The 20,516-nt window shown below is 48.4% G+C and overlaps 1 protein-coding gene and 1 long non-coding RNA gene across 3 annotated transcripts in view; both read left to right on the top strand.

Moving 5' to 3' along the window:
* Nucleotides 1-17,594, top strand: part of LOC309549199 (uncharacterized protein) — a 146,375-nt gene extending 128,781 nt beyond the window's left edge. For both annotated transcript variants that reach the window (XM_082249316.1, XM_082249315.1), the window contains one exon: nucleotides 16,408-17,594. In XM_082249316.1, the coding sequence (XP_082105442.1) occupies nucleotides 16,408-16,536 (129 nt within the window). In that variant the 3' untranslated portion in view covers nucleotides 16,537-17,594. The remainder of the gene's footprint in view (nucleotides 1-16,407) is intronic.
* A 1,668-nt stretch (nucleotides 17,595-19,262) lies between these two features.
* Nucleotides 19,263-20,136, top strand: LOC309549312. The gene is made up of 2 exons (XR_014225014.1): nucleotides 19,263-19,529; nucleotides 19,987-20,136. It is a non-coding gene; the product is annotated as an uncharacterized lncRNA (long non-coding RNA).
* The last annotated feature ends 380 nt before the right edge of the window (nucleotides 20,137-20,516 follow it).

Below are 20,516 nucleotides of genomic sequence, written 5' to 3'. Positions count from 1 at the left end.
GAAATCGATGTGAAAATCGAATATCGTTCAGCCCTAGCTCAGGCTTTGTGAGCCTCCATACTAGCCTTTGTGTGCCTAGGCTATGCGAGCCTCCATGTTGGCCTATGTGTGCCTAGGCTATGCGAGCCTCCATGTTAGCCTATGTGTGCCTAGGCTATGCGAGCCTCCATGTTAGCCTATGTGTGCCTAGGCTATGTGAGCCTCCATGTTGGCCTATGTGTGCCTAGGCTATGTGAGCCTCCATGTTGGCCTATGTGTGCCTAGGCTATGCGAGCCTCCATGTTAGCCTATGTGTGCCTAGGCTATGCGAGCCTCCATGTTAGCCTATGTGTGCCTAGGCTATGTGAGCCTCCATGTTAGCCTATGTGTGCCTAGGCTATGTGAGCCTCCATGTTGGCCTATGTGTGCCTAGGCTATGCGAGCCTCCATGTTGGCCTATGTGTGCCTAGGCTATGCGAGCCTCCATGTTGGCCTATGTGTGCCTAGGCTATGCGAGCCTCCATGTTGGCCTATGTGTGCCTAGGCTATGCGAGCCTCCATGTTGGCCTATGTGTGCCTAGGCTATGCGAGCCTGCATGTTAGCCTATGTGTGCCTAGGCTATGCGAGCCTCCATGTTAGCCTATGTGTGCCTAGGCTATGCGAGCCTCCATGTTGGCCTATGTGTGCCTAGGCTATGCGAGCCTCCATGTTAGCCTATGTGTGCCTAGGCTATGCGAGCCTCCATGTTGGCCTATGTGTGCCTAGGCTATGCGAGCCTCCATGTTGGCCTATGTGTGCCTAGGCTATGTGAGCCTCCATGTTAGCCTTTGTGTGCCTAGGCTATGCGAGCCTCCATGTTGGCCTATGTGTGCCTAGGCTATGCGAGCCTCCATGTTGGCCTATGTGTGCCTAGGCTATGCGAGCCTCCATGTTAGCCTATGTGTGCTTAGGCTATGCAAGCCTCCATGTTGGCACACGTGTGCTAATATGGAGGCTCGCACAGAGATAGATGTCCTCCAAACCTTGTGCATAGTTAATCTGGAGTATCCCACTATTCCCTTCTCCCATCCCTAAGTTATAAACAAAACAACCACCAACCCCTGGACTAATTATTGACTGAGCCAAGAAGTAAAGCGATAGACTGTAAATGTCAAAGTTGCTAACGGTAACCCAGGGGGACCCGAAAAGTGTGAAGATCCAGCAGTCCTTAAGGGGGCAGTACTACACTTACATCTATGGAATGAAACCCTCACTGGCCCAAAATTCTGCCAAATCTCTCCCGCTAGGTAAGGGGCAGTGAGGGCGAGACCGCCTGCTGGCCCAGCTAGTGGACAAGTGCAGAGGCGTAACTAGAGCCTTCAGGGCCCCAGTGCAAGAAACCATGAAGGGCCCCCAGGACCCCTGGCATGGGCCCTTCCCTTCAAGCCTGGGGCTCCTTCCACTGATCCTGGGGCCCTTTACTCTTGTTATGGGACCCTTTCACAAGTTCTGCAGTGGGCCCCCTTCCGGCCATCTTGGGGCCTCCCCATGGTGGTGGAATGCCAGGGCCCGGTTGCAAGTGTGACCTTTGCGATCCTGGAAGTTCACCCACTGGTGTCAGTAGTTTTTATTTTTTGGTATTTTAATTGTATAATTTTTTATCATTCTATTTTATTTTTTTACAATGTGACTGACTATGACTCTGTCCACTCAGAAAAGGAAGGAGCTGGTAAATTACATATTTACCGACCCCTTCTTTGTTCTCTATTGTGACACACCCCCTGCAGCAGCCGGCAGGAGAGGGAAGGGTGCACATTGAGGGGGGGGGGGCCCAGAGACAGTAGAACACAAGTGAACTAGATAGGGGGAGTGGCGTGGGCAGCATACAGAGGAACCAATCTCCTCCATTTTCCTCCTGCAGCTACAGGAGGTAAAAGGAGGACAGTGATTTCTCTACATGCTGCCCCCATCGCCCCTCCTATCCAGGTGTACAGGGGAGCCGCACAGGCCCTGGAGCATGGGGCCCGGTTGCAATTGCAACCCCTGCAACCCCTGTAGTTATGCCCATGGACAAGTGATTCCAAAGAAATAGATAAATAGCCCCTTGGGTTTTATCACTGGCAAGTTGTCACCATCTCCAGGTTGGCTCATATGGCACGGCCTTTAGGCTGAAGAAAAGGATTTGAATAAGAGCTCCATTACAGATGGGATTTAGTAGGACGGGCGGAGGGGGGAGATGAGCTGATGCCATGGATATCCCTTCCAGTTTAATAAAAGCCAGTATTTATAGAGATCCAGCGCCTGGCCTCCCGTACGGCTGAAGGTCGTTTCCCGGGGCGCTGCTTGGCTTTAAATTACAGGTCTGCTCTTCAAACTTCAAACACAAGTGTTCTGGCACCCGGCATTTTCACAGAATGGAGGTTCTATTGTTGGGCTGCCAAGCCAGCCCATGGCATAGACTTCAAAAACAACGCGGGGGAGAATTGTCGTCAAGAAGAAGGAAAACTTTTCCCTGCAGTCTGCTTACAGCTGTGGCCGGGAACTTTGCATTGGAGAGCAGATCAATGGCTTGGATGCAGAGAAAGGACTACGACACCCAACATTCTACAGGAGCCTTGATTTGGCCTTCTGAAGACTCGGTTGAAATGTATTTAAAGCCAAACTTTTTATTTTTTTTTTTTGTGGGGAGGGTGAAGCAGTTAGGGGTTAGAACTTCTGTCAGGTTTTTAAAAAGTACTAGAGGTAAAGCTATAACTAGACGCAACACTGACACCAACAATGGGGCATAATTCTTGTTACCATCATCAACCAAGGGGAACTATATATCCCATTGACACCAATGATGGGGCACTATTCCTCCCACTGTCCTCACTGATGGGGCACTACCCCCCCCCCCCACTGACACCAATGATGGGGCACTACCCCCTCCCCCCCCCCCCCCACAGTGACATCAATGATGGGACACTATTCCTCCCACTGTCCTCACTGATGGGGCGCTATTCCCCCCCCCCCCACTGACACCAATGATGGGGCACTACCCCCTCCCCCCCCCCCCCCACAGTGACACCAATGATGGGACACTATTCCTCCCACTGACACCAATGATGGGGCACTATTCCTCCCACTGTCCTCACTGATGGGGCACTATCTCCCCCCCCCCCCACTGACACCAATGATGGGGCACTACCCCCTCCCCCCCCCCACAGTGACACCAATGATGGGACACTATTCCTCCCACTGTCCTCACTGATGGGGCGCTATTCCCCCCCCCCCCACTGACACCAATGATGGGGCACTACCCCCTCCCCCCCCCCCCACAGTGACACCAATGATGGGACACTATTCCTCCCACTGACACCAATGATGGGGCACTATTCCTCCCACTGTCCTCACTGATGGGGCGCTATTCCCCCCCCCCCCCCACTGACACCAATGATGGGGCACTACCCCCTCCCCCCCCCCCACAGTGACACCAATGATGGGACACTATTCCTCCCACTGACACCAATGATGGGGCACTATTCCTCCCACTGTCCTCACTGATGGGGCGCTATCCCCCCCCCCACTGACACCAATGATGGGGCACTATTCCTTCAACTGTCATCATTGGTGGGGCACTATCCCCCCACTACTGACACCAATTATGGGACACTACCTCCTCACCCCCCAGTGACACCAATGATGGGACACTATTTCTTTGCACTAACACCAATGATGGGACACTATTCCTCCCACTGACACCAATAATGGGGCACTATTCCTCCCACTGACACCAATAATGGGGCACTATTCCTCCCACTGTTATCAATGATGGGGCATTATTCCTCCCACTGACACCAATGATGGGGAACTATTCCTTCCACTGTCATCAATGATGGGACACTATCCCCCCCCCTACTGACACCATTGATGGGGCACTACCCCCTCCCCCCCCCCACAGTGACACCAACAATGGGACACTATTCCTCCCACTGACACCAATGATGGGGCACTATTCCTCCCACTGACACCAATGATGGGGTACTAATCCTTCCACTGACACCAATGATGGGGCACTATTCCTCCCACTGACACCAATGATGGGGCACTATTCCTCCCACTGACACCAATGATGGGACACTATTCCTCCCACTGACACCAATGATGGGGCACTATTCCTCCCACTGTTATCAATGACGGGACACTATTCCTTCCACTGTCACCAATGATGGGGGCACTATTCCTCCCACTGACACCAATGATGGGGCACTATTCCTCCCACTGACACCAATGATGGGGCACTATTCCTCCCACTGACACCAATGATGGGGCACTATTCCTCCCACTGACACCCCATTGACACCAATGGTGCACTGTTTACTCCCACTGATGCCTGGACAGTTTCTACTCCCAATTACCACAGCCTGCCCCCCCCCCCCCACCCCCTAAAGCCTGAAGGACAGTAAACTGGCCCTTTGTTTAGAACGTTTGGAGACCCCTGAGTTAGGGGGATGGAACTAACCTGCTGGCTTGCTATAGAAAACACCCAGTTCCTTTTCAAAGGGGAGAATTACCACAGCAAAATGCTGCAATGCAGTTAGGTGCCCACTATATTAACTCTTAAGGTTTTTATTGCTGTCTGTGTCTCTGTTGGAGAGAGTCGGTGATGGGAAGTCCAAAATTTGGGTTGCCACCAGAACAGGAATAGAGGGGAAATTTGTAAATGGAGATACTTGCTGTAGTGACAACACTCTAAGGACATTTCCACCCTTTTCCTGTTGTGTCTCCAAGGCAGGAAGTGGAATGAATTCCCCCGATATGACAGATGGCAATAAATATGAGGGTTTTGTCCCTTTCTCCATTCTATCTGAAACAAACAAATAAAACCTTTGCCTTTAAATATAGATAACCCTGTTTTGGGAAGGGGGAGGGGGGTGGTGTAATAGGCAGGGCTTTTTTTCTTAGAGAGTAGGTGCAGGAACTCCTCCCTTCTGAGTCACCCCTTGACTCCATCCTCTACCCCACCTCCGAGCATTGTTCCTTGGTTTCACCTCTCACCCACCTCCCAGTGCCACCCCTTTTAGAGCATTAACGATAATAAGAAAGGCAATATAATAGATCTAGAAACAATGGACACCCCACCGAGAATAGAGCCACCCCTGCAACAATGGACTTCCAACATCCAGCATCTCCAGCAGCCGGCAGCAATAGACCCAAACCTCAACATTAGATCCCTTCCAGCAATGATTGATTCCCTGCAACATGATACCCCACCAGCAACAACAGACTTCCCCAGCAACAATAGACCCTCTGCGCAAATAGATCCCCTCCAGCAACACTAGATTCCCCAGTAGCCAGCATCAATAGACCCTCCAGCAGCCAGCAACATAGACCCCTACCTCAACAATAAATCCCTCCCAGCAACAACTGACCCACCAGCAACATAAGACCCACCCCAGCAACAATAAATCCCCCCATGAGCAACAGAAGACCTCCCCAGCAACAATAGACCCCCATCCTCTGCAAAAATAGATTCCCTATTAGCCAGCATCAATAGACCCTCCAGCACACCCCAGTACCCCTTGCCATTCAAACATTCAGATCTAGAGGTGCCGGAACTGCGTTCCCCCACGTTCCCGCTTAAAAAAGCCCTGGTTATAGGAGATAACCCCTTTCCAAGCAGCTTTTACACCCGACGCACACGGGATCCCAAGCTTCTGCTGAGTTTAAAGGAGCGACACTCCGAGTTCATGAATCCTTGATGGCTCCACCTAGAAAGCTCTTATTTAGACAAGGGGACTCCCTCCTAGGAAAGACTTGTCCCAAGGGTACATCACACCTACACTTTCTGTAGACAAAGAAGTGCAGCCCCCCGATTTGAATACAGTTTTTCTGTTGAATCCTGAACATGATGGGTGATAGGCAGGGCTTTTTTCTCAGTGAATAGATGCAGGAACTCCTCCCTTCCGAGTCACCCCTTGTCTCCGCCCCCTACCCACCTCTGAGCACCATTCCTTTGTTCCACCCCTTACCCACCTCCCAGTAACACCCTTTTAGAGAATACAGAACCTAGTATCATTTAGTGATGCTAAGTATTTTGTATGGAATGTGTTAATGATAACAAGAAATGCAGTAAAATAGATCTAGCAACAATGGACACCCCAGAGACAATAGATCCACTCCACCAACAATAGACTCTCAACAGGCAGCATCAATAGACCCCTACCTCAGCAGTAGATCCCTCCCAGCAACATAAGACCCACCCCCAGCAACAATAGATCCTGCACCAGCAACAATCGACCTCCCTAGATTCTCCTGCAAAAATAGATCCACTCTAGCAACAATAGATTCCCCAGCAGCCAGCATCAGTAGACCCTCCAGCAGTTAACAACAAAGATCCATCCCTCAACAGTAGATCCTTCCCAAGAATGATTGACCCCCCCAGCAACATAAGACCCACCCTCAGCCACAACAGGTCTCCCACGAGCAACAGAAGACCTCCCCAGCAACAATAGACCCCCTTCCTCCGAAAAAATGGATCCACTTCAGCAACAAAAGATTCCCCAGCATCAATAGACTCTCTAGCACACCTCAGTATGCCTTGCAATTACATACAATCAGTTCTGGAGGTGCCGGAACTGCGTTCCCCCACGTTCCTGCTGAAAAAAAAGCCCTGGTGATAGGACACGAGAAGGTGGAATACCCCAAAACTCAATAGTTGAGCTCCAGGCTAGAAGTTGCTGGGTGGGACTCGGCACCCGGTAGCATCAGAACTTCTTCTGAAGCATATTAGCCCCCTCAAAACTGAAGGTTCTGGTGTTCCTCCATTCCACTGTTGAAAATGAGGCTACCATGGCCTCCGGGGACAATCAGAGGGGCAACCACTTCTAGTCCTGGGCTCCAGCCTTGAGGCCTACAGCCAGCTGCACAACCTTCCTTTATCTAGCAAGAGAACGGCTAAAAGATCCAGTATAGTTCATATTCCTATCGCACATCTTCCTGGTTTGTAGGCACCTGTATACTGGGTGCTGAAGTGATCACCAGTTGGCAACTGGATCAGTTACAAGTAGATACATATTCGCCAGCACATCAAGGATCTTGCAAAAGCAGTCCAAAAAACGTTATTCCAGATAAGATCACATCAGAAAAATATCGTGCAACGTTTCGGAGCCTCACTGGACCCCTTCGTCAGGCATGTGATGACAAAGGGGTCCTGTGCGGCTCCGAAACGTTGCACTATATTTTTCTGATGTGATCTTATCTGGAATAACGTTTTTTGGACGGCTTTTGCAAGATCCTTGGTGTGCGGGCTAAAAGATCCCTCTCCCAAGAAGGGAGAGCTGACAAATGACTGTTCTTTCCAAAAGCGGGTGGGTTGAAGGACACTTCTAGAACAGGGCTCATATGTTTTGTCAAAACCTGGTCCAACTTACCGGTAACAAACCCATCAGGGGTTGACCAGTTGACAGGACAGTCAAGACTTCAAGTGTCACACCCCTGACATGGAAATCTGGGGTCTTCCTCTGACAGGTAAATGCCCAGAGCACCAAGTTCCAAGAGAGCCCCACCAAAAATGGAAAGTCTTGCAGAAAGCGGGGGTGGGAAGAACACATCCCTGTAAATTCTAAATGCCAGTTTTGCATATCAAACATGGGGCCTTCTATTGCTAACCTCCATCTGAAAATACCAGCTGCTTGGCAGTCTTGGCAATCTGACAACCAGTCAAGATCGGCGCTCGTATGTTGGGTGAATGACCGTTGATGGGTGCCCAAGTACAGTGCATACCAAATGTTACCAAGCATTCCATCCATCCCGCATTTCCCTTCTGTGTAATTTTCTGTTGATGGGTTCTTCCGATGATAAATACAGCTAATCCCGCTCAGAGTAAATATGTTTAATTGAAACCATACAGTGAGTATAGAAGATTTTCCGGCGATAGAAAATATGGAAAGTTCTATAAGTGCATTTTCCTAGAGCATGTGTGCAAACCGAATGATCTGTATCTAGTGATTGGATAGGCTGCATTCTCAGTGATGTCACCGCTCTCTAGTGAATGGATAGGCTGCATTCTCAGTGATGTCACCGCTCTCTAGTGAATGGATGGGCTGCATTCTCAGTGATGTCATCGCTCTCTAGTGATTGGATAGGTTGCATTCTCAGTGATGTCATTGCTCTCTAGTGAATGGATAGGCTGCATTCTCAGTGATGTCACCGCTCTCTAGTGAATGGATAGGCTGCATTTCTCAGTGATGTCACCGCTCTCTAGTGAATGGATAGGCTGCATTCTCAGTGATGTCACCGCTCTCTAGTGAATGGATAGGCTGCATTTCTCAGTGATGTCACCGCTCTCTAGTGAATGGATAGGCTGCATTCTCAGTGATGTCACCGCTCTCTAGTGATTGGATAGGCTGCATTCTCAGTGATGTCACCACTCTCTAGTGAATGGATAGGCTGCATTCTCAGTGATGTCACCGCTCTCTAGTGAATGGATAGGCTGCATTCTCAGTGATGTCACCGCTCTCTAGTGAATGGATAGGCTGCATTCTCAGTGATGTCACCGCTCTCTAGTGAATGGATGGGCTGCATTCTCAGTGATGTCACCGCTCTCTAGTGAATGGATGGGCTGCATTCTCAGTGATGTCACTGCTCTCTAGTGATTGGATAGGCTGCATTCTCAGTGATGTCACCGCTCTCTAGTGAATGGATAGGCTGCATTCTCAGTGATGTCACCGCTCTCTAGTGAATGGATAGGCTGCATTCTCAGTGATGTCTCCGCTCTCTAGTGAATGGATAGGCTGCATTCTCAGTGATGTCACCGCTCTCTAGGGAATGGATTTGCTGCATTCTCAGTGATGTCTCCGCTCTCTAGTGAATGGATAGGCTGCATTCTCAGTGATGTCACCGCTCTCTAGTGAATGGATAGGCTGCATTCTCAGTGATGTCTCCGCTCTCTAGTGAATGGATAGGCTGCATTCTCAGTGATGTCACTGCTCTCTAGTGAATGGATAGGCTGCATTCTCAGTGATGTCACCGCTCTCTAGTGAATGGATAGGCTGCATTCTCAGTGATGTCACCGCTCTCTAGTGAATGGATAGGCTGCATTCTCAGTGATGTCACTGCTCTCTAGTGAATGGATCCATCTCAAATATAAAATACACAATTAATTAATTTTTTATCATGAAAAACCAAAGCTGACTCTTTACTGTGAAATGATATTTCGATTGTAATGACTGTGTGATCTCCAGACTCTGAATGCGGCCACACAATGGTCTTGTCCTCGGTGGCAGTTATTTTTTTGTCCTGGACTCTGGCTGGCCTCCTTAGAAGTCGCACAATGCTCCTTCTCCTGCACTGACCTCACCATTGTAAAAATAGATTTCTTTTATTTTGAGCAATGTTGAACATATTTTTATGATCCCCCCCCCAACAAAGTGCTGATTATAACAACTGGCAATGGTGTATTGTATAACTTAGGAGGCCAGGCCAATGAAGGGAAGGAACGGGTCTGTGAAGATAAAGGTCCAGCAGAATCCATTATAAATTGCTACATACAGTGGGGAAAATAATTATTGATCCCCTGCAGATTTTGTAAGTTTGCCCACTTACAAAGAAATGAAGGGTCTATAATTTTTATCATAGGTGTATTTTATATGATAGAGACAGAATATCAACCAAAAATTCAGAAAATAACATGAGGCAAATGTCATAAATTGATTTGCAGTTCAGTGAGTAAAATAAGTATTTGATCCCCAAGCAAACCATGACTTAGTAGTTGGTGGAGAAACCCTTGTTGGTAGCACAGAGGTCAGACGTTTCTTGTAGTTGGAAGCACAGAGGTCAGACGTTTCTTGTAGTTGGAAGCACAGAGGTCAGACGTTTCTTGTAGTTGGCCCCCAGGTTTGCACACATCTCAGGAGGGATTTTGGTCCACTCTTCTTTACAGATCTTCTCTAAATTCTTAAGGTTTCTTGGCTGTTGTTTGGCAACTCGAAGTTTCAGCTCCCTCCATACATTCTCTATAGGATTAAGGTCTGGAGACTGGCTAGGCCACTCCATGATTTTAATGTGCTTCTTGTTGAGCCACTCCTTTGTTGCCTTGGTGGGATGTTTTGGGTCATTGTCATGCTGAAAGACCCATCCACGACCCATCTTCAGTGTTCTGGCTGAGGGAAGAAGGTTCTCAACCAAGATTTTACAATACATGGCCCCATCTATTGGCTCTTCAATGCGGCAAAGTCAGTCTGTACCTTTTAGCAGAGAAACATTTTCCTTCCTCCAAACACGCCGAGTCCCCCGCCTCAAGAAGACACATGTACAGAACATCTGAAGTTTGCCAGTGAACATCTAAATGATTCAGAGAAGGATTGGGAGAAAGTGCTGTGGTCGGATGAGACCACAATTGAGCTCTTTGGCATCAACTCGACTCACCATGTTTGGAGGAAGATAAAAGCTGACTATGACCCTAAGAACTCCATCCATACAGTCACCTTCCCTACAGTCACCGTCCCTACAGTCACCCTCCCTACAGTCACCCTCCCTACAGTCACCCTCCCTACAGTCACCGTCCCTACAGTCACCTTCCCCTACAGCCACCGTCCCTACAGTCACCGTCCCTACAGTCACCTTCCCCTACAGCCACCGTCCCTACAGTCACCGTCCCTACAGTCACCTTCCCTACAGCCACCATCCCTACAGTCACCGTCCCTACAGCCACCATCCCTACAGTCACCTTCCCTACAGTCACCATCCCTACAGTCACCCTCCCTACAGTCACCCTCCCTACAGTCACCTTCCCTGCAGTCACCATCCCTACAGCCACCATCCCTACAGTCACCATCCCTACAGTCACCTTCCCTACAGTCACCTTCCCTACAGTCACCTTCCCTACAGTCACCTTCCCCTACAGTCACCTTCCCCTACAGTCACCGTCCCTACAGCCACCGTCCCTACAGTCACCATCCCTACAGTCACCATCCCTACAGTCACCATCCCTACAGTCACCATCCCCTACAGTCACCGTCCCTACAGTCACCATCCCTACAGCCACTATCCCTACAGTCACCTTCCCTACAGTCAAGCATGGAGGTGGAAACATGATGCTTTGGGGCTGTTTCTCTGCTAAAGGTACGGGCCTACTTTGCCGCATTGAAGGGGCCAATGGACGGGGGCCATGTATTGTAAAATCTAGGTTGAGAATCTTCTTCTCTCAGCCAGAACACTGAAGATGGGTCGTGTTTTCAGTCACCCTCCCTACAGTCACCTTCCCTACAGTCACCTTCCCCTACAGTCACCTTCCCTGCAGTCACCTTCCCTGCAGTCACCATCCCTACAGCCACCATCCCTACAGTGACCATCCCTACAGTCACCATCCCTACAGTCACCTTCCCTACAGTCACCTTCCCTGCAGTCACCATCCCTACAGCCACCATCCCTACAGTCACCATCCCTACAGTCACCATCCCTACAGTCACCTTCCCTACAGTCACCTTCCCTACAGTCACCTTCCCCTACAGTCACCGTCCCTACAGTCACCGTCCCTACAGTCACCATCCCTACAGCCACCATCCCTACAGCCACCATCCCTACAGTCACCATCCCTACAGTCACCATCCCTACAGTCACCATCCCTACAGCCACCATCCCTACAGTCGCCATCCCTACAGTCACCTTCCCTGCAGCCACCATCCCTACAGTCACCATCCCTACAGTCACCATCCCTACAGTCACCGTCCCTACAGTCACCTTCCCTACAGTCACCTTCCCCTACAGTCACCTTCCCCTACAGTCACCTTCCCCTACAGTCACCGTCCCTACAGTCACCGTCCCTACAGTCACCATCCCTACAGTCACCTTCCCTACAGTCACCTTCCCTACAGTCAAATTCCCTACAGTCACCTTCCCCTACAGTCACCTTCCCCTACAGTCACCGTCCCTACAGTCACCGTCCCTACAGTCACCATCCCTACAGTCACCTTCCCTACAGTCACCTTCCCTACAGTCAAATTCCCTACAGTCACCTTCCCCTACAGTCACCGTCCCTACAGTCACCGTCCCTACAGTCACCATCCCTACAGCCACCATCCCTACAGCCACCATCCCTACAGTCACCATCCCTACAGTCACCATCCCTACAGTCACCTTCCCTGCAGTCACCATCCCTACAGCCACCATCCCTACAGCCACCATCCCTACAGCCACCATCCCTACAGCCACCATCCCTACAGCCACCATCCCTACAGTCACCATCCCTACAGTCACCATCCCTACAGTCACCATCCCTACAGCCACCATCCCTACAGTCACCATCCCTACAGTCACCATCCCTACAGTCACCTTCCCTGCAGCCACCATCCCTACAGCCACCATCCCTACAGTCACCATCCCTACAGTCACCATCCCTACAGCCACCATCCCTACAGCCACCATCCCTACAGTCACCATCCCTACAGTCACCATCCCTACAGCCACCATCCCTACAGTCACCATCCCTACAGTCACCTTCCCTGCAGTCACCATCCCTACAGCCACCATCCCTACAGCCACCATCCCTACAGTCACCATCCCTACAGTCACCTTCCCTACAGTCACCTTCCCTACAGCCACCGTCCCTACAGCCACCGTCCCTACAGTCACCATCCCTACAGTCACCATCCCTACAGTCACCATCCCTACAGTCACCCTCCCTACAGCCACCGTCCCTACAGTCACCTTCCCTGCAGTCACCATCCCTACAGTCACCATCCCTACAGTCACCTTCCCTACAGTCACCTTCCCCTACAGTCACCGTCCCTACAGCCACCGTCCCTACAGTCACCATCCCTACAGTCACCATCCCTACAGTCACCATCCCCTACAGTCACCGTCCCTACAGTCACCGTCCCTACAGCCACCGTCCCTACAGTCACCATCCCTACAGTCACCATCCCTACAGTCACCATCCCTACAGTCACCATCCCCTACAGTCACCTTCCCTACAGTCAAGCATGGAGGTGGAAACATTATGCTTTGGGGCTGTTTCTCTGCTAAAGGTACGGGCCGACTTTGCCGCATTGAAGGGGCCAATGGACGGGGCCATGTATTGTAAAATCTAGGTTGTGAACCTTCTTCTCTCAGCCAGAACACTGAAGATGGGTCGTGTTTTTTTTAAGAGGTATGGTTGACCACGTCAGTTCATGTAATTAGTGTTGCCATAGGAGGAGTCCATAGCCCTGTGAATGCTGAGTGACTCCGGTGACTCATAGCCAATACTGGGCTTCTTTTTTACTTCTAGCAGCTGAGCTGAGAGTCTCAGGAGGTCTGAATCAAAGTGAAACTATTGCCTTGACCTCCAAAGGCAATGCACAGATTCACTTTAAGGCTGAACCCCAGAAAAAACAACAAATGACAACAAATGACCATTGCATTGGGGCAACTCCTACACAAGCCTAGGTGTTTAGATATCAAGGTAATATGGATAGTTTTCATAGCTACATTGGCACAGCTATACCATACCTGTGGGATCCCTCTAGAAGTTGGATATCACTGCGGTAGGCACTGCTACAAAACTGCTACTACAGTGATCCCCACTAGCTTCCGGTTACTGTGCCAAGCGGCTTTTCGTTCAATTAATACAAAGCATTCTCTGATTGGGCGAGGTGGAGAATGTGATGTCACCGCCCTGCCTCTTTGCTTGTTTCAGTCAGAGAACACTTTGCATAGATTGAAAAGAAATGCAAAATTGTCTCTGAATGATGCCTGTGCCAAGCGACCGATATCCTGTGTTCACAATGCAGCAGGGCAGCCACTCACTACAGAACCTGGAAGCTAGTGGAAGTCACTGGAGTAGCAGTGAAGTAGAGGTGTAGTAGCTGTGTCTACTTCAGTGATGTCCACTTTCCAGAGCACAGTCTCTTGGCCAGGGTTCTGTGGAACCCTCAGGTTCCTCCAGAGGTTGTTAGGGGTTCCTTGAGCAATTTCTGCACCTCAGATAAGTTCCCACTGACATTGATCTATTTAGCTATTTGTAAGGTGGTAATTCCTCTCAATGACCATAAGTGTAAGAAGCATTCTTCCCACTGACCATCTCATTCAGAGGCGTAACTAGACCCTTCAGGGCCCCGATGCAAGAAACCATGAAGGGCCCTTCTCTTCAAGCCTTGGGTTCTTCCCACTGATCCTGGGGCCCTTTACTCTCAATGCGGGGCCCTTTTAATTACGGTCCTGCAGCGGGACCCTTTCACAAGTTCTGCAGTGGGCCCCCTTCCTGCCATCTTGGGGCCTCCCCACAGTGGTGGAATGCCAGGGCCCGGTCGCAAGTGTGACCTTTGCAATCCTGGAGCAGCAAAGAGGAACCAATCTCCTCCATTTTCCTCCTACAGCTACAGGAGGAAAAAGGAGGACAGTGATTTCTCTACATGCTGCCCCCGCCGCCCCTCCTATCCAGGTGTACAGAGGAGCTGGACAGGCCCCCTGGAGCATGGGGCCCGGTTGCAATTGCCCCTGATCTCAGTAAAGTATGATAAGTTGTAGATGTAGTCATTTTAGCAGGCATACCCTGAGACTAGAAAGTTATTTCAAGTGTTCCTCTGTGTTGAAATGGTTGAGAAAGGCGGTTCTAGAGGCAGGGGCAGACTGGCAACTTTCAGCCCAGGGGCAAGTACAAACCAGAGGCCCATGGTACAGTGACTTGGCCCCTTCCCACTCTCCCTCTTCCTGTCCTCGTCCTGACCCCCATACCATGCTGAAGCCCTGCTCCAGATACTCTCCACTTACCAGCTGAATCCAGGTTCCCGACCTGGCCAGCAGGGGGTGGTTGGGGGGAGCTGGGACAACTCGGTCAAGGCTAGCCGGGGGAGAAGAGTCTCCAGTGGGGCATGGAACCGGCGCTCTATGCTCTATGCTCAGTAGGTCAGGGTCAGGGACCTTTTACTTCTCTTAACCAGGAATCCTTTAGGCGTGACTGTGGCAGAAGCAGTGCAGCCTTTTTACAGGGCATCAGAGTGGCCCAGAGGGCAATTGCCCCCCTGCCCCCTGGCCCAGTCCTCCCCTGTCTAGAGGGATCATACAGGTATTGTGTACATACATAGATACATTGGCTCAAGCTGGCGACCAGTCCTTCAAAGTTGTTTCATTGGTCACAGGTGTTCTGACATCATCACACACAATGCAGGGCCAGCAATTCTGCGTTCCCTTAGTAGGGACCAACCAATAACCTGAAGCATCAGAGAGAGGGAATGAGCACTGGCTGCCGAGGGGAGCAAGGGTCATTTTTTATATTTTTAGGCAGTCTAGCTTTAAAATCTACTTAACCACTTAAGCCCCGGAAGATTTTACCCCCTTCCTGACCAGGGGGTTTTTTGCGATTTTTTTTACTGCGTGACTTTAACGGACAATTGCGCGGTCGTGCGACGCTGTACCTAAACGAAATTGACGTCCTTTTTTTCCCACAAACAGAGCTTTCTTTTGGTGCTATTTGATCACCCGTGCGATTTTTTGATCATGCGCTATAAACAAAAAAAGAGCGTCAATTTTGCAAAAATAACAATATTTTTCACATTTTTTTATATGAAATTCCCCCCCAAAAAAATGTAAAAATCAAAATTGTTTAACATTTTAGGCCAATTTGTTTTCTGCTACATATGTTTGGTAAAAAAAAATCGCAAAAAGCGTATTTTGATTGGTTTGCGCAAAAGTTATCGCGTTTACTAACAAAGGGAAAGATTTTTGTCATTTTTGGTGTTTTTTTTTAACGAGTAATGGCGGCGATCTGCGATTTTTAGTGGAACTGCGACATTGCGGCAGACAGATCGGACCCCTAACTGACATTTTTGACACTTTTGGGGTTACCAGTGACATTACTACAGTAATCAGTGCTATACATATGCACTGTCACTGTAAAAATGACACTGGCAGGGAAGGGGTTAACTGTATTGGAGAGGGAGGGGTTAAGTGTGTCCTAGGGGCGTGTTTCTAACTGTGATGGGACATGGCTACCAGTGTAAAAACAGAGATCAACGGTCCTACATAGTAGAACCGTCTGATCTCCATTCTTACACAGGGGAGAATGACAGGCGGCTTTGTTTACATTAGCCGCCTGCCTTTCTCCCTTCCCGGCGAACGATCGCGAGTGACCGGTGGACATCGGGTCCGCCGGTCACACGCACTGACTTGTTAGGGAACGAGCCAGGGGCGGGCGGGCGCGCGCTCGCCCGCTATTGGCTCACAAGCCAGTGACAGGCAAGTGACGTACCGGTACGTCACTTTGCCTGGCCGGGGCTGACAGCCGCAGTATATGTACTCGCGGCGGTCGGCAAGTGGTTAAAGTTCCATAACTTATACACCAACGTGAGCATTTTTTTTCACAACTTCATTGTGTAGTTTTTTTTCATATATTGCAGTGTAAGAAGCCAGTTAGGTCTCTTTATATTACTATCTTGCTATTTTTGCACATACATGTCTATTTGTACTAATCGATTTTTCTTTCCCCGTAGGGTATCGGTGGAGGTCGCCAGCCTCCACATTACGTCTATGACCCAGCGATGTTTGCCTTCCGTTCCCTTAGCACCATAAAGCCTATTAGCCCAATAGTACCTGTAGAAGAACCATCTTGTGCCTACTAAAAGAAGCCTCGTGGATTAATCTCAGGACCTTCATCATAGACCAATCAGCCTTCAACAGCTCAAAGTCTCACAAAAAAAAAAAAAAAAAGCAATAGCGCTCCTTCTCAAGTTATTCTTTCTTTCGCTGTTTAATCTACTACCAGCACTGACACCTTGGATGTACCGTCATCAGGAGCACTCAAAGAAGAGAAAAAGGAGAGGTGGACTTTGAAGACAAGTGGTGGCATTTGCTAGCAGAAGCTTTAAGACTTTGATTAGTGTAGGAGGACTCGAAGGAAGCCTAACTCTTGATAGTTTTCGTTAATGTAGTTTGGACACGAAATAAAGATATGTCAGTTCTTTATTACGAAGTAAAGCTTTGAAGGACACGAAGAAAATAAATCCAAAAATATTTAAGAGGTGTAGTAAGATACTGAAGATGGAGAAGAAAAGCAAAGCTCCCGTCCATCGTATGAGCAATGTGGATACCTACATGTTCAGCCCAAAGAAGCGTCTAGTGTTGGCTTTTTAGAAATGAATTGTTGCAATTGACTGCTTTTAAAAGTGTGATTTGCCGATAAACTTACTCTAAAGCCGGAAAGATCTCTGCGTTCTCCTGTCGGACATGGTTTGGCTATTTGTCAGATCTAGCATCTATGTGCTTTATGGCATAATTATATACTAGAGAAGTGTCCTTGATAATGTAGTGTTGCCACTTGTTTAAATAAGGATATTCTGACCATGTTCTTAACTGTGGAAATGGTCTGTGAGCTTTCCCCCCTATTTTTTGGGGTAAATACTGGCGCAACAGGGTCACCAGGTCTAAAGTAACTTGGAGTACAACTCAAAACCAAAGTCAACTTCTGGCTCCTACTGTGGTACACCCCTTTAATGATAACTCAGATTTGTTGAAGAGAAGTCACAAGGCAGGACAGAGGATGGTGTTGATGCAAATACTGCACCCTTCTCTTACCTGCTGGACCAGAGGTGACTTTATCAACACCCTATAACAGCAAGAATGTGCAGGGCTATGTTCAGGTTGTGGAGGGGCCCCTGAAATGTGGAACTACCAGACCCCATTATGTTATGGCTCCATCCCGAAATGTTATCTTCACTCACTCAGATTCTTGCCTTGAGTGAAGAGCAGTGGTCTCCAAACTGAAGCTGGGTGGGGAAGGGGGGATGTGGTTGCAGCCCTTTGCTTACCTTTATCTGGCCCTTGGGGTGCTATTTGTCCCACTGATATGACACACTATTCTGCCAACTGACATCAACAATGGGGCACCATTCCAATGATACCAACAATGGGGTTATATTCCTCCCAATGATACCAACAATGGGGCACCATTCCATCGATACCAACAATGGGGTACTATTCCTCCCAATGATACCAACAATGGGGCACCATTCCATCGATACCAACAATGGGGTACTATTCCTCCCAATGATACCAACAATGGGGTACTATTCCTCCCAATGATACCAACAATGGGGTACTATTCCTCCCAATGATACCAACAATGGGGCACCATTCCTCCCAATGATAGCAACAATGGGGCACCATTCCTCCCAATGAAACCAATGATGGGGCACCATTCCTCCCAAGGAAACCAATGATGGGGCACTATTCCTCCACCTAATACCAAATGTGATGTTTACTCCCATTAATGCCAGCAAAATTTCCACTCCCGCTGGCCACAGTCCAGCACCCCTTAAGTTTAATGGCACTTTTCCACTGAAAGTACCGGCTCGGCTCTACTCGGCCCTGCTTGGCCCGGTTTGCTTTTCCACTGCTGGTACTGCATGGTACGGTGTTGGAACAGTTCGGTACGGTACTGTATGGTTTGCTTTTCCACTAAAGTAGTACTAAAGTTAAGTGGGTGGGATAACACCAGGGTGGGTGGGATTCTCTGACCAATCAGTGGCTAGTAGTGACTGCATGCAAAGGATTGTGGGATATGGTACCGGGTATGGTACCTCTTGGAACCATAATCGAGGTGGTACTGTTTTTGAGAGCCATACCGTTCGATTCCATGCAGTGGAAAAGCGCCGCCGTACCGTACCGAACCGTTCCTACACCATACCATGCGGTACCAGCAGTGGAAAAGCACAAAAGCGAGCCGAACCGTTCGGTTCCATGCAGTGGAAAAGCGCCATTTAGGACAAAAAAACTGGCCCATTGTTTATAAAGTTTGGAGACCCCTGGATAAGAGGAGCAGGAACATAGTCTGACTAGAACTCATAAGCCAAACTGGTCAAATTTTATTTTGTGATCCCAAATGTTGGGGTACCATTTTCTAATACCTCACAAATGTCAAGTTTTCATTGAGACCCTAAAATGTGTTCAAAAGAGGCCTATAAAAGGATTATTTCCAGCAATGTAGCGGTTTTATTTTGGAAACTCATTTGGGGTCTCGACCCACCAGTTGGTTACCTAGGCTCTAGGCCACCATGGGTTTGCCATATTCCATCATAAAAACAAACAACCAGATGTCTCAGTATAATCTTTGCCAGGCTATCTGGAGAATTATTCCTGCTTATTCAGCAAATTTCTAAAGGTCCAAGTGTTGTAGCAATCTTCTATGTGCAGTACAAGCTCGCTGCTTTGATTTACATAATCTCTGTACTGTTTTTACAGATACTTCCAATGAGTCCTTTTATTGGAACCGCTAATATACATTCCCCTGTCTTAGTTTTTCCGTAATTTACACGTTTTTTGGACTTGGTTTGGTCCCTGTTGTGTAGGCTGATTTGCTATAGCGGAAGGAACACTTGCCCATAACTGTGCCCTCCAAACTGCGGTCCTCCAGCTGTTGAGGAACTGCATGTCCCTTGAGGCACTGCAAGACTGACAGCCACAGGAATTACTCCAAGGCATGATGGGACTTGTAGCTCCTCAACAGCTGGAGGTTTATAATTTGGACCCTTGCTTGTTGCCTTCTTCAGCGATTGCTAGATGATGGTGTTCTGCCAAAGTTTGTGAATAATTGTGTGCAATCGACATGCGAACAATTGTTGATACCTTCAGAGAAACTGTCATCGCGCAATTCCTTTGAGAAGCCATCGGGTGATTTTTCTTTTATCTAATGATCATAGGAATCCAAATTTAATCTTGGGCAATTTTTTAAATTTTCAATATGTAAAAGTTTGGATTGAGGGCGATGCCATGTATTGGCTAACTAACAAGGATTGAAGTGCAGATTTTCAAGGCACTCTGGCCTCTTCTTCCGGCAATATTGTATATTGATGAGAAATTTGCCCTTAAAACTTTAGTTAGCCAACAAATGGGATCCCGCTAATTCGAAACTTCTACTTTTGTTGATGGCCAACATGCTCCTCAACAGCTGGAGGGTTCTAATTTGGACCCTTGCTTGTTGCCTTCTTTCTCAAATGCTAGATGATGGTGTTCTGCCAAAGTTTTTGAATAATTGTGTGTAATCGATGTGCGAACCATTGTTAATACCTTCAGAGAAACTGTCATCGAGCAATTCCTTTAAGAGGCCATTGGGTGACTTTTCTTTTATCTAATGATCATAGAAATCCAAATTTAATCTTGGGCAATTTTTAAATCTTTAATATGTAAAAGTTTGGATTTAGGGCAATGCCATTAATTGGCTAACTCGCTCTGGCCTCTTCATCTGGCAATATTGTATATTGATGAGAAACTTGCCCTTAAAACTTTATTTAGCCAACAAATGGGATCCTGCTAATTCCAAACTTCTACTTTTGTTGATGGCCAACATGCTCCTCAACAGCTGGAGGGTTATAATTTGGACCCTTGCTTGTTGCCTTCTTTAGCAACAATTGTTGATACCTTCAGAGAAACTGTCATCGAGCAATTCCTTTGAGAGGCCACCGGGTGATTTCTCTTTTATCTAATGATCATAGAAATCCAAATTTAATCTTGGGCAATTTTTAAATCTTTAATATGTAAAAGTTTGGATTTAGGGCAATGCCATTAATTGGCTAACTCGCTCTGGCCTCTTCTTCTGGCAATATTG

The sequence above is a fragment of the Pelophylax lessonae genome (assembly GCF_965119305.1).
Source record: "Pelophylax lessonae genome assembly, chromosome: 3".
NCBI classification, from domain to species: domain Eukaryota; kingdom Metazoa; phylum Chordata; class Amphibia; order Anura; family Ranidae; genus Pelophylax; species Pelophylax lessonae.
This window is presented reverse-complemented; position numbering and strand designations above follow the sequence as displayed.